Source organism: Onychostoma macrolepis, chromosome 17 (assembly GCF_012432095.1).
Source record: "Onychostoma macrolepis isolate SWU-2019 chromosome 17, ASM1243209v1, whole genome shotgun sequence".
Classification (NCBI taxonomy): Eukaryota; Metazoa; Chordata; class Actinopteri; order Cypriniformes; family Cyprinidae; genus Onychostoma; species Onychostoma macrolepis.
In genome coordinates this window covers 13551161-13565952 of record NC_081171.1, presented here as the reverse complement: position 1 = coordinate 13565952, position 14792 = coordinate 13551161, and the positions used below count along the sequence as shown (strand labels likewise).

Genomic DNA, 14792 nt, shown 5'->3' with positions numbered 1-14792 from the left:
AACAGATGGCATCTCATTTATATGAGAGAAAGAATAAGAGAGCAGTGGAGGAGAGTGAAGAAGGGCTGTAATTTTCACCCCCAGCTGCAGAAGAGGAGTGAAGGCCACGGGGAAGGAAAGCAGGGTCTTAATTATAGAGGACAGAAGGGTTTTACTCTATTAGTTACTTCAAGATCTTGCACAGTGACACCAGTATTTACCAGCATCATCTTCTCCTGGAGATTTCAACTTTAATCTGTCTTAATCTGACTGCTGCTGAATCTCAAATTAATAGGCCACATATATGCCAGACACATTTCTATAAGCTGATTTGTAATTCTCTTCTAGTAACAGGGTTTCTAGTTTATCTCAATTGAAAGGAGGGTTAAATTATCGTTGTGCTTGCACATCATGGCTCAGACTCCCCCTCCCCCCATACTGACCATAACATTTGAGTACTTTTATGGGAGTTAATTAGGTGAGAGTCCTAATCAAAGCCAATCAAAGCAAGGTCAGATCAATTCCAGAATAATAAGCCCATTTTAGACGAAGGAGGAAATCTAGCACTTCTTCAATCATTTCTCAATCAAACATTACTCAGGGAATCATGATGTACTTTTCAGACTAATGAATTACATCAGCTGTGAACACGCTTCAGTCTCTTTCAGCAAATTCCTCCTGGGTCTAAAATAAGCGCTTCATCTGTTGGTTACAATATGACATATGAAATCACTGCTCAAACATTTTCCCCAGTGCTGAGTCTATACCAGCAAAGTGATAAGAGGCAGATTTGGCATTGCTTTGAAAATAAAATGGCTTCGAATCAATCAGATATCCAAGCATAAATAACTGTTTTTTGATCTATGCAATTTTTTCTGAGCTTTTACCTTTAAATAGTGTTGATCCGTCTCTAAATATAACTATGGCTCACGTTATATATGGATTCAACAATGTCTTTTCTTGTATTTGTTTTACCTCTGATCCCTGCTAAGTTTAGCATCTGAATAATGGACTGAGGTAATTGCGCTCACTGCTTGTTTGTCAGATGACTCAACATAAACAGATAGAGAGAAAGAGATAAACAGACAGACAGACAGAAATCCACTACGACACTGAATATTTAATGACATCCCACATAAGATGTGACAGCAGCATCATAAAACAGGAGATGATCAGTACAGTATCTCAATATTCTGATCAGTACAGTATCTTCATGTTCTGTTATCCTAATGATCTGATCACGCTCTTGAATATCGTACTTGATATTCCTCATCCTCAAATCAGTTTAATGTGACATACAAAATTATGGTCATTTACTTGGATTTCATGCCAGTTTAGTGCACAGCCTCATTGAACCGTCACTTTCTCCATCTACTGCTGAAACAAAAACAGAGGGAAATCTTAAACTCTCAGTGTAAGAGTGTGATGAAACTGCTTTCCGGGTTTTCCATCTGTTCTGTTCGAAGCTCCACATGAATCATGGAGTCACAAACATTTGTTAAAATGCCTTCAAGGGAAAACACACACACAAACACACACACACACACACCTCTGCCAGTAATGACATTTTACTCTAATCGTTTTCACCAGGGCTGAGAGATGAAACAGGTCGCCATGCTTCTGCTCTAAACACTTCTAGATTAAACTACATCAAAGCAAGGAGCAGAAAACAAGAACATTTTAAGGTAAACATACAAATATTAAATGCCACACGCATATCCATATGCCAAGATTGAATATAATATGCAAAATCTCTGTGATATAGTAGAGTAAAAATTAAAAGCACAAAATCTGAAGGTACAGATAGAAAAAGAGCAATACAGCAAAAACAACAGCTGCTCATCCACAAACACCTCTACAACACAAGTCCAACACACAATCCAACAGCCTCAATGCACAATGCAATTTCAATGAACAATAAAAACCTAAACACACAACTAAACAACCCCGACACACAGTTAAAGAAGCTGAACACCCAATACAACAACCCCAACACACCATATCCTCTAAAGCAGGAGAAGGTCTAGCCTGTGCGTAGATGAGATCACCAAATGAGAAAGACAGTTAGAAGATAGTGCAGATATTACTGGCTCCACCAGAGGGCGCTAGTCCTGTGGGCTCATTGACCCACAACAGTGCGGGCTGAGACGCAAAATAGTCAATAGGTTTGTTCATTTGATGGAACATACACTGATTCCTTTCTCCAATTGTCAAAAATTATTTTGCAGAAATGACTGGACTGTTTTAGGAGATTAACAAAATAATTACTTCACACATGTTGTGAGCAATTTGTTTCACAAAGAGCATGAAATTAAACAATTCAGATGTTAAGCTGAACTCGATATGAACCCAAAACAAGACGCCCACACGGTGAACAGGGTCCTCTAGTACCACTGTTAGAGAATCGGAACAGCAGGAAAACTCGGGAATGTGTTAAATGGATTTCCTGAGAAGTTCTCCAGAGCATTAGCACCAATTAAACCGCCCCCTAATGAGGGATTTAAGCCTGCATCCCAGCAGGAAAGAGAGCAAGAGAACGGGAGGAACGGGGGCTGGGAGTCATGACTAACACTAAAGATTCTTCAGGTAAAGTTCAACGCTTTCAACGGCCATCTCAGATTCCTAATATGCTGGGGGGGTTTCTTTTCTTTTTAGGGCAGGTTAATATATTTTCAAATTGTTTGCATTGCTTGCAGATACGTGTGGGCTTGTGATGTCCTATGGATCTCTGTATGTCACTTACATATTGGAGCTACAGTAAGTAAAAATCCCACTCATGACATTCAATCTCCTAACACTACTTAAATTTGAGATTAAAATTGTGTTAAATTTTACACACACACACACACACACACACACACACACACACACATATATATATATATATATATATAGCCTATATATATATATATATATATATATATATATATGCATATTTTGCTATGAAGGTGTATTATCAACATCTTTATATTTAAATTTGATTGTCATTCACAGTGCTTCATGGGATTGTATTTCTTTCCCTCATTAAAGCCTTTCTTTGTCAGTTCTTTTTTTTTCTTTTTTTTTTAAATCAAATGTTCATATGATTCATGATAACCCTTAAAATAAAGACTTTTTAAAATCACTGTGGGAAAAATGAATGGGAAAAATACTTGGAAAAGTAGACAGACACTATTTCAATTACATTTTTTTATATTGTTCATAATTTACCTCAAGTCTTCAAGCTGTTACCTTAGTTGCTCAGTTTTAATTGTAAAAATGAATCCATGATCTGCTGAACCTGGATAGTTAACATAAGTTTGTCTCTCAACTATTTTGTTATTTGTATTATCAAAGCACCATAATGAAGCACATCATTTCCTGTTCGGTGCTTTGAGTCAGGGAGTAAAAAGTGATATTTCCTCCTGTCTGGGGAGTATGAGCGGTACTCTGACGCACAATGAACCCCTAAGACCGCTCTGCTTGTTCAGGCCATCGCTAATGAGACTGGAGCTAAAAACAGCGCGCTGTGTGTCTACCAGAGGGACATCCTTTCTGTCTCACACATATGTTCTTGGCAGAGGCTTATTCACAAAGTTGCATCCATGCACATATGCAACAGCTTGGAACCACCTGTGCAGTTCGGGTTGCTTTTAACCCACAGTGTACTCTAGCCGTTAGAAACAAGCTACACTCAGATAGTTAGGGTCCCCTAGGAGCGATTTAATGTATTCTGACTTGATGATACATATATTTTTTACATTTGTTATCTAATATGCTTCTAAAAGGCATGGGCTAATACGTCAGAATCCAACAGGCCCCTTATAGACTGTCTGTAAGATTTTTTTGTTTTATTAGCGCAGATAAGAGCAAGACCCATAGTTGGCTCATTAATGGCACAGCACGACTGTAAACATTATGCATTAAGAATTAGACTGTAATTGCTGGTTGCATTTTGCTTCCTGTGAAATATTGTGCAGCTCTCAAGGTCTACAGATGAATAAATAGCACAAAGGTTGGATAAGGCTGATCAGGAATAGTTCCTGTTTATATTGATTAGAACTGGAATCTTTGATTCAGGTAGCCATAATCCATAATCCAGCAAAGTTCCAATTGTTATTAACATATTGAAATAATTTAATTTGAATCTATAATGCAATGCAAAAAAATAAATAAAAATAAAAAATGCGGAATAGATGTATTCCGATTCTGTTTCAACCGGTCTTATAGAAAGAGTCTCAGTTACACCATTACATTAATTGTACTGTGTACTTCACATGTCACTTCTCCAAATGCATCATTTATCCAAATTAAATGTATCGGTTAGCAGTAATTAGACAATCTGATGCAGGCTGAACCAATGCTATAACGGTGTTAATCAAGTTTGAACTGTTGATCTGGACTGTCTGGCTTCAGAGCAGATGCACTGCAACACAATTTTATGTTGCAACTTAGCAAAGTTTTAGGTTTTGTATTACTTGACATGCTTGTGGAATTTCTGATTCGGTAAGTCAGTTTGCATTTAAAGCCTGGTTTACAGTATACATAATATTTCACAGGAGGATGCCATGTACTGAGAGTTTTCTAGAATGTACTCATGCATGTAAATATTTCAAATGTTTTGCTTCTGTTTCATCACTGGTATATAAAGACAGAGTGTAGCATTGAGTACTGCATATGCATGTGTGTACAGTATATGATGGAAGTGAGTGGGTGACTCTGGGCACAATTACATAATGATTATGAATACTGCTTGAATTTTTTTGTTGCATTTCCGTCTGATTTTTGTTTTTTTAGAACAAAGCACAGCTGTCAGCTCTAATGGAAAGACTGACTCACCAAACAGTCTGTGATTTTATAGAAGATTGGAAAATATATATCAGATGATGAAGTGTCATTTAAAATAAACTGCTTAAACAAATGAAACTGACTAAACACATTTTATTGCAATTGTTGCAATCTTGCTTCATACATGTTTTTTATTTATTTATTTTATTCTGTGTTAATGTGAGTCCATCTGGCGAAAGTTTAGAGAATGAAATGAAAATTTTCTTTGCCAACTCCTTTCTTTATACAATTTGTTTGAGTGGTTGGACAGCTAATCCACTTGCAAATGTCAAATAAGTGTTGTGTACTCGTAGGGATATGGGATTACAGTAGACCTAAAAGGCCATGGAATTTTATTACTTTTCTTGTTTTCTTGTGATCACGACTTCAGTTGTTTTTTGTTATCATGACTCCATTTTCTCGTGATGTCGACACAAATATCAAGTTTCTGTATATTTCATCAAATCATGAGTCTATCGAGAAAATTAGGTTGTAATAACGAGAAAACAATTTTTTATGTTGGGATAACTTTTTTTTATCTCAAGGTCATGCTTCTGTAGAGGTTTGAATATAAACCTGCATTATGTTCCAATCCCAAATCCAGCCTCTCCCATTCCTTCCTTTGCTCTAGAAAAGCAAAAATACCCATTGTGAAATGATGCCAATATCTCTCCCTCTGATACACTGAAAGAGAGCAGATAAATGTGACACTTTCAGTAGGCACTTGATGATGCCATCCAATGATCAGATCAGCTTGAAGCTTCATGGCAAGCTTTGATCTTCTAGAGCTGTTTGTTGTTTTCGAAACTTGATCACGAACAATAAAAATCTCGAAGCCAGTAATTCATAATAATATGCCAAGAAAATCACCTAGTTTGTTTTCACCCTCTCCGTCTGTCTCTCCTTCTTTCTCAGATGCATGGGTGGAGGCAGATGGCTGAATTCAAGGATGAAAGGAGGTTTAATCATGCAACTGACTACGAAAGGTGTAAGAGTCAAATTTAGACGTATGTTTATAAGGCAAGAAAAAAACAGTATCAAGATCAGAACACTGTCCAATAAATCACAGACCTGTGAAACTAGGACATATAGTATGTTTTCTAAACACTGTCTGGAACTGTTGACGTCTCTTAATATAACACACACCTCCACATCAAACACATATCTGCTAACAACACACTTGGAATGCTTTGAAAGCCAAAGTGTTTATCGTTTCTATTTAGTGCACAAGACAACCCCGTCTGAGACTGTTGATATCTCCCAATGTAACACACACCTCCGCATCAAACACATATCAGCTGATCCACACTTGGAATGCTTTGAAAGACAAAGAGTGTTTATCGTTCTATTTAGAGCAGCAGACTAACCTCTTTATCCTCATGTCTAGTGATGCATCAGAAACAAATACATCACATTTGTGCATGGCAACAATTCTCCTCCAGTGCACAAAGAACATGTTTGCACTGATTTTGGTTTCGATGCACCAGTGTCTACAAGGCCATTCACAGTCAGGGAGATAAAACATAATGGATTCAAGCATGCAAGGATTAAACCTTGTACAGCTAAGGATGCAGGACTGACGAGTGTGTTTTGTGTGAATGTTAGCAAAGACAATTGTTTGTGAAGGTTACTGTAATCTGACAGTGTATGGAAAAACACTAGTGAAAAATTCTTCTGTATGCTCTTTTAATAGTTCATTAATTAATTTTTATGTACAATTTATAATATCAGCATAAAGGTTTGTGTGTAAAGTAAAGAAACATTAATAAAAAATTAAAAGTATAATAAAATTATATTTATATAAAATAATGATTCATCGTGATTAATCACGTCCACAATAAAAGTATTTGTTTGCATAATATATGTGTGTGTACTGTGTAGATTTATTATGTATATATAAATACACATGCATGTATATATTTCAGAAAAATATGTTACGTTTATATATTAAATATATTTATAATATAAATTATATGAATATAAATATAGACATGTAAATACATGTAAATATTTTCAAAATATATACTGTATGTGTGTATTTATATATACATAATAAATATACACAAAACACACACACATGTATTATGCAAACAAAATTTTTATTTTGGATGTGATTAATCACGATTAATAGTTTGACAGCACTAAAATAAAATTAATATTACTAAATATTTAACATGCTTTACTTTTGTGCTCAAGCTCAAACTCCCAAAGTTTGTGTAAAAATTGCTAATAATGTTCTCCAGCATGATTTGAGATGATCCAAAAAACATCTTGTTCATCAATGGAGGAAGTGCATCTGTTTTTACAAAGGAGTTTACGGTGTAAATAAATATACTGATTTGATTATAAACCTAGAAAGAGTAAAAAATCTTAGATATTTGCACATAATCATTAAACTTTCTGTTTATTTGCAGGTTTAAATTGGATTTTAAATCAAAGATTTTCAATGTGGTCTCAGACATTGGACCCATCTGTATATGAAAACATTATATTTTCAAACCCATTTAATCTTCAACAGAAATCTTTTTGTAATTTCACAGACCATGAAAAAGTAATCACTGTGTATGATGCAAGCCTTTGAAAAAAGAAAAACTGGGTAAAAATTAAAAAATAAAAAGATGAGGGGAGCATCACGGTCTGTTCATCTGATCAAGGTCTAAATCAGGCCATCAATTCACACATATGAGCAAACACACATTTGTGTTTCTCTGTGAAGAAACTCTTCCACTCATGACGTCTTGGAATGTGCAACCATAAAAGAGCCTTTCTGAACTGTTCAAAAATGCAAAATGTATTATTGAAGACTTCTACATTTTTCATACAAAAGGCGCCAAGGAAATTTTTGTCTTTTCTTCTGGGCCCATTACACTACTTACATAGGCCTCTGTGCCACTACTGGCACATTTAAATGCATAAAGCCAGCATTCAGACATCGTTTTGTTACTAAGGAAATGGTTTTATTGGTTTGTATTCTTGGAGCTCCAATTTAAACCATGCAGACTCTGTGCTTCAGCTATGTTTTAATAAAGGTACCTGCATGTTGAATCACCAGCTCATTACGTGTGAAAAATACTCCATTGGCAACATAAGACCGCTTCAGTCATCTGACACCAAAGACAGGTCAGACATAAAACACTGGCCTTAAAACAGATCAATGTGTTACTTGTGACTGAAGGAAAGAAAAAAAGATGCTTTATTTGTTGTTCTCATCATAAACTGTTCACTCTGACCGAGATTTATTGCATTGTACAGTAATTCAATGTCTCACTATCTTTCAGGAGCTGTTCTGACAACTTCCCTCTTAGCAACATAATGGCACCTGAAGTTAATTGAATTTGACCAGTCTGTTACAATGTAAACATGTTTCAACATGTAGATTTAGCAACCGGGAAATGATCTGTGAAACTTCTGAGCAACAGGCTAAATTAGTGTGTCAATGTCACACAAAGGTCAATATTTATAGTCTCAAACAACACCACTGTGTCACTGGACTCTATTAAACAAAATCTCCACAGACATCTAAAAATCCTCTCCGATTTAAAATAGACAGAATCTGCTTTCCAGAGGTGAGGTGTAATAAAGTAGGCCAAGGACTGCCACAGAAAATAGACTGAACACTGAAACTGGCCTGGATCAAATCAGGTCTTTGAGAAAAAATTAAAAAAGGAGGTTAACTAGAATCTTCGAAGTCACGGGCGTCCCTGGAGAGTAATGTGTGTCTCCAGGCGCACTGATGAGTGCAGGAGATTCAGTAGTAGAGGTGGAGCGATCTCATCATTTTACCTGACAGAACTCCAAACCCAAACGCTAGCTGGCATATTTATCAGTGTGTGTATCACAGAAGAGAAACCGTTTGTCTTAACAACAGGAAATGTGACATTTTAGTAACTGTGGTATTCAAGAAAGATCTTGAGACTTGAGAAATCATTAAAAATTCATTGCAACCTTAAAAATGTCGGTAGCACTTTATTTTAACAGTCCTGTTATATTACCAGTACTTTCTTAGGTAAGTACATGTAAGTACACGTACTGCAAAATAAAGTGCAACCAAAACTATACATAATGCAACTTATTACCATGAACTGCAGAACTACAAATTCAGTATTGTGTCACGTCTAAAATTGTTGGTTACGTTTTTATAAAAGCATGATTAAACAAAAATGCAAAAGAAGCATTTGGCAGCAGGTTTGTCCCAGAGACATGATCGCACTTCGGAAAGAGTTGTGTTGGTTTAAAATACTCCCGTCTTCAGTGTCACATGATCCTTCAAAGTCCTAAAAGAAATCGGATAAAAAAAAATAAAAAAATACTGATTTTGTGCTCAATCAATGTTGAAAACAGTTTGTGGAAACCGTGATAAACTTTAACCTTGATTCTTTAATTAGTAGAAAGTTCCTAAGAACACAATTTAGGCTATTTGAAATCTTTCGTTACATTATACGTCTTTATACTGTCATTTATAATCCAGTTAATGCAAAGTAGGCTACTTGATGAATACAAGTATTGAACGGTAGTATAAATGTTTTACTTTGGTAGACTATAGAGAATGTCGCCCCCATGTGGCTGATGATCCTCATTGGACAAAATACATGATTTTAAATGCTTTTAAACTATTTATTTCCTGTCTTACGCATAAACAACAGTCAATAGAATTCCTTTATTTGACAAAAAAGCAAACACACAAGTACACAAGTTTCTGTCTCCTAAAACAACCCCCATGGCACTGCAAGACTGACCTGAATTAAAGCAAACTTGCAGTGTTTACTATGGTTAAAACTATAAATGAAACCCAGCAGTCAGAATGAAAGAGCAGCACACACACATTTTACCTGCTACTGACAGGTACAGGAACATACGTTAGTATGTTTAGTGCATGACATATTACAGTTGATATTACAGCTCTATTCACCCATTAGCATTGATGGTAACAAACTCATTTATGAATGTAACGCTGATATAAAGACATTTGTACTGTAAACTAGCAAAAACAATTTTAGGTAGTCATAGCTTTTAATGATGTTGTGAAGGTAACTATAAAAGCATTTCACTGCACTGGAGTATTGTGGAGTTTGAGAATAAATGTTTTGGATTAAAAACTCCAAACATCTCTTCTAATGCAATGTGTCAGACAGATGGAAACAGGCTGCAGGCATGTCTAAACAAGAATGTGAAACAAATAAAAAAAAAAAAACACATTTTGGGTTTGATTCCCACTTTAGTGAGCGATCGCGGCACAAAAGCAGCATATGCATTAAAATAGTTTCTTGTTACACTTTGCAAAAGGAAAAAAGCATCCTTCATAGTCATATAAAACATGAGGCATCCTCAAAACTGGCTTACAGTCACACCCAACACCACATCACACATGCTATTCAGATTTTACAGAAACATTTACAACCTGCCTGACACAAGCAAAAACCAAAAATAGTTCATTTCCCATGTACTTCCTGAAGATAAACCACACGCATTATGAATTCAAACTTACGTTGCACTATTTGCTGAACCACATCAGTCTTCTAGCACAATATACACTTCAAAAGTCTGTAGGGTAGAAGGGAATCACAGAGCGCTAATTACAAGTGAACGTAATCCAAAGTCTTCAGTGCACATGCACACGCACAAAAACCCTTTAAATAGAAGAACGTCTTTTTGTTTAGTCTCTAAATAGAGGCAAACGTATGTCAGTATTGTAACATCAGATCACGCATCAAAACGGCTTCAAGTATTACAGGGTTTGTATGAGGGAACGTGTAAGGCAAGAGAAACACTTCTACAGCTCCAAACTACACATCTACAAGACGATAAACTGGAACTGGGCTCCTCCAGGACTCTTCTGTGGTTTCATGGCTTGAATAATATAGTGTGAAATTGCACGCTTGTTGAAGGATCTGAAGATATTATGGTCCTATTGAAATCAACAAAATGATGATGGTGAAACAGGAAGTAGTGCTTGAATTTCACAAAATCTATGATGGAACAACAAAGGCTCAGTGATCACTGACCAAGGCTATGCTTATGGACCCTTATGTGCACACACACACACACACACACACACACACACACACACAGACATTACAAACTTGGCCGCTCAGTGCAAGTTGGAGTGTGTTTGTGTGTGTGTGTGTATGTGTGTGTGTGTGTGTGAGTGTTTGTGTGTGTGTGTGTGTGTGTGTGTGTGTGTGTGTGTGTGTGTGGGCTGACGAGAACTGCTTCTTTTCCGTCCAGGCATGTCACAACAGCGCAGCATTGTGGGAGCTCTGAGGAATGCAGAAGATGTCCATTGAGTTTATTCAGAGGCTTTATGGGGTTTTCACGGTAACGGTCCACAGACATGGGCCTATTGACCCAGTAGGGAAAAAAAGATAAGACTTAAGTATATAAAAATTCACAGCCATGTTTTATTCTCTTGGTTTTTGTATCTCAATCTCCAACTTTAAACCAAAGAGAAAAGCATTCCATGCAGTTTAGCCTTACATGGAGAGTCTGCTGCGAGGGTTTGGATGATGGATTATTTCCTCACACTGATGTCATCATCCTTCAGAATGAATTTCTTCCTCAATGCTTCAGATATAAGAGAGGCAGAATCTTCCTCCCTCAACGAGGTGCACCCACGGTTATATCTAAAAGTACACAAAAACGCAATAACATTATTTACTATATTTATTAATAAGTATTACAAGTACAACAAGTATTAATATGCTATGACTATACATTAAAATAATTATTAGTATTATTATAACAAATGCAATAAACGCAAAAACATTTCTTACTATATTAATTATTAATAACATCAACCAATCAATAAAAAAAATTATAGGCATTAATACACTATTATCATTATTAACACCATTATTTTACTACTACTAATAACAATAATAGATATTAATATACTATTAATGCCATAATTACTGATTTATATTTATAATAATAATTATTATATTTATAATAATAAATATTATTATTATCATTATACATATCAAGTCCATAGAAATTATATTAATAGTATATCACTATATCCTGTTATGAAATCACACAACACAATAACATAATTTACTATATTAAAAAAATAAATGAAGATAATAAAGAAGAGCTAAATTAATAGATAATATATAATCACTATATGAGAAAAGAGAGAAAAACGCTAACCATCCAACACCTGCAGCATCCTCACGTGATAGCCTACTAGCCAGGACTCAATCTTTATGTTTACAGACGTGACGCAATGACGCAGTGCCATGCTCGAATTTCCCGCGAAAACCTATCCGTACCACTCAAATTAGAAAACATTATCATAAGCTTACCGTTGTGAATCGGGCTAAAGTAAGGCGATAGTTTTGAACACTGGCTGGTTATGCACTTGCTCAAATATTGATTTCAGATTATTTTTAACCAAAAAAAGTTATGGACTGCAGCTTTAATATTATAGTAATACAATATTAATAATACTTCCCCTCTCATATATGCTATACAATGAATAGGCTTTAACAGAAGCATGAACTTAAAAAAAACATTGTAAACAACAGCACAAAAACTGCACTCACCTGTCTTTACTCATCTTCATGCGGTTCATATCTTTCAGGATGTCCATGACATCAGCGAAGCTTGTTGATTTTGAAAGAGACACAGTGTCCTCCTCTGGTTCTCGGAAGTCCATAGTAGGGTGATCGAGATCAAAAGTTGCAGATGCAGTCATGGAAACTGGTGGCATAGGATCAGGCACTAGCTCTGACACCTCCTCTTCCTCCTCCTCCTCCTCTTCCTCTTCTTCTTCCTCCTCTGTGACATCACTGATGACAAAGGAGGCTGTGGGGGCTGGCTGGTAAGCAGCTGTCTCAAAATGAGCCATGGAGAAGCCCACACTAGTGTCGTCAGGGGACAGCAGGTCAGGGGTTATGGGATTCGAATCTGAAACAGTTCAAACTTTTTATGAGGGACCACAAGACAAAAAAAAATCAAATACATCAAATTGACTATATTTCTATTGCCATAGACAAATCTTTCCAATTTAATAACAACTAGTTTTTTTAAATGATAGATAATAAATGAGTTTTAGTCAACTACTCAACCTGATTCTGCAGCAACAATCTTGGCGATTTGGGCTCGGAGTCGACTCAGCTCATCTTGTAAAGCTGTGGTGCGGTTTAAAGCAGTTACACCTGGTTTCCTCAGACCCTCGACTCGCCTGCCTTCTCGTCTGAAGTTTGGCACAGACGAGTTCCTGTGCATAACCAGCAGTGGCGTTGGCCTCCACTCGTGCCTTAGGGGACGTGTGTCACTCCTGACAAATAGCAGGACAGCATAGGTTTAAAATTAATCCAACACTTGTCAATTCTACTCTTTATCTTACATTAGACCATTTAAAAAAACTGTCAAATTTAAATTCAGAGGAAACTAAATACACCAGCACAACAGACCACTTACCTGACTCTGGCATATGTCTCCTCCTCATCATCTGCAATCCAAGCAATGTCTGCCAATGTAGGTACCAAAGGACCGTCCATAGAACGCATTGACGGAAGCCCTGGGAGTTCCTGGAGAACACATTCAAGCTATTCTTGACCAATTTCATTTTTGTTTTTGCTATAGAGAGTTTTGTCAGTCTGAGTTGTTCAAAAGTTAGGGTTGTGTTTCATTAAAAAAAAATAAAAAAATTGCACTTTTAATGTACATGGTCAAGAAAGACCACAAACAGCCAATGTGTTTTGGAAAAGCTTATGATGACTAATTTACAACAAACTGTCTGAGTGCAGTGCATGAAAGTATACGTGTTTATATGAACAATTTTTTTTTATTTCCATACCTGGAAACAAGCCCTGGGACAGGGTTTAAGAGGCAGTGTCGAGCCGATTCTTCTCACCACACTACGAGTTGATCCATGTGGTTTATTTTGCCAAATAGGGATTACCTCCTGAAGAGTAAGAAAACAAAAATAAATATTCAAACATATACATAAATATTGACAAAACATGATTAAAATGGCTCTTAGATGTTTATCTACTTACAGCTTCCGTTTCCATTTTGCTGAGAGTGAAGAGAGAAAGCACTGACGCCTTGGATTGTATAGTAGTGTTCTGATTATTATTATTATAGGACACTGAACATGTTCATCTGGGATGAGAGTTCCTTTGCCTTGAAATATGAAAAAGAAAGAAATATATCAAATATTCTCTCTTTCATGTGCAAAACCACCGTGAATGCTGGTCAAGAAATCATGTACAGTATAAAAGACTACAGTTAATGTTTTTGCAGCTGCTGCATATTGAGTGCACCCTTCATGGTACAGTTTGTAAATCAAGTGAATAAAGTAAATAAAATGTTAAGCACAGTGTAAGCACAGATGTTTTATGATGCTCAACCGCTCTATTATATAATTTATCTATATAACTTACGTAATCAAAACTATAAATCAAGAAGTAAATGATCAGATAAAGTAGAATAATACAATTATATATACCAGTTTCCATGAAGAATAAACAAGAAAATGGGCAATTAAATGAACAGACGATTAAGGTACAAATGGTAGGGAAAAAAAAAAAAAATCAACAGTGCAAACTGGGAACATAAATACAATAAAACCTATAAAGTAAACAAGGTAAACAAACCAAAGACGTTCTGTGACCCTCATTCCTTCTTTTAGCATATTAGCTAACAAACGACCTTATAATGTGCAACTGCGAATTATGCATTTAGAAGAAATATAAGACATACCGTTTGTGGTCAGGTTATATCCGTTTGTTTTGTTTTTTGCACTAGTGCAGATTACTCTGGTTTACTGTGTGTTGTGAATCGTCCGGGCTTCCTTTCTCCCTGCTCCGTTAGCTGATTAGCTGTTAGCTCAGCGCGCCCCCGGCTGATTTGCAAGGAGTGCATGAGCCGGAAGTGCGGGTGGTAACATCGTCCTGTGATTGGTTCGAATTCCGCATTTATTACCTCACAGTCCAATAGAATTTGGTCTTTACCGGAGTATTTAAATACAAAATAAAAGTAAATTTATACACAAAGTTAAA

At 36.1% G+C, this 14792-nt stretch overlaps 1 protein-coding gene and 1 long non-coding RNA gene across 2 annotated transcripts; one reads left to right on the top strand and one right to left on the bottom strand.

Moving 5' to 3' along the window:
• The first annotated feature begins 2186 nt into the window (after positions 1-2186).
• LOC131523757 (uncharacterized) lies at positions 2187-6017 on the top strand. The gene is made up of 3 exons (XR_009266844.1): positions 2187-2565; positions 2676-2740; positions 5701-6017. It is a non-coding gene; the product is annotated as an uncharacterized LOC131523757 (long non-coding RNA).
• A 3378-nt stretch (positions 6018-9395) lies between these two features.
• mtfr1l (mitochondrial fission regulator 1-like) lies at positions 9396-14684 on the bottom strand. Its single transcript, XM_058750395.1, has 8 exons — positions 14494-14684; positions 13788-13914; positions 13586-13693; positions 13207-13316; positions 12852-13063; positions 12327-12690; positions 11260-11405; positions 9396-11122 (listed from the first exon to the last, which is right to left on the bottom strand). The coding sequence occupies exons 2-7, from the start codon at positions 13800-13802 to the stop codon at positions 11294-11296; spliced, it is 921 nt and encodes a 306-aa protein (XP_058606378.1). The 5' UTR covers positions 13803-13914; positions 14494-14684; the 3' UTR covers positions 9396-11122; positions 11260-11293.
• Between the last annotated feature and the right edge of the window lie 108 nt (positions 14685-14792).

Excerpts from the sequence above, each read along its gene's own strand:
- mtfr1l (XM_058750395.1), bottom strand. Across the intron at positions 13,317-13,585 it reads GTCCCAGGGCTTGTTTCCAG|GAACTCCCAGGGCTTCCGTC; the intron begins GTATGGAAATAA and ends TGTGTTCTCCAG. Across the intron at positions 13,064-13,206 it reads GAGACATATGCCAGAGTCAG|GAGTGACACACGTCCCCTAA; the intron begins GTAAGTGGTCTG and ends GCTATTTGTCAG.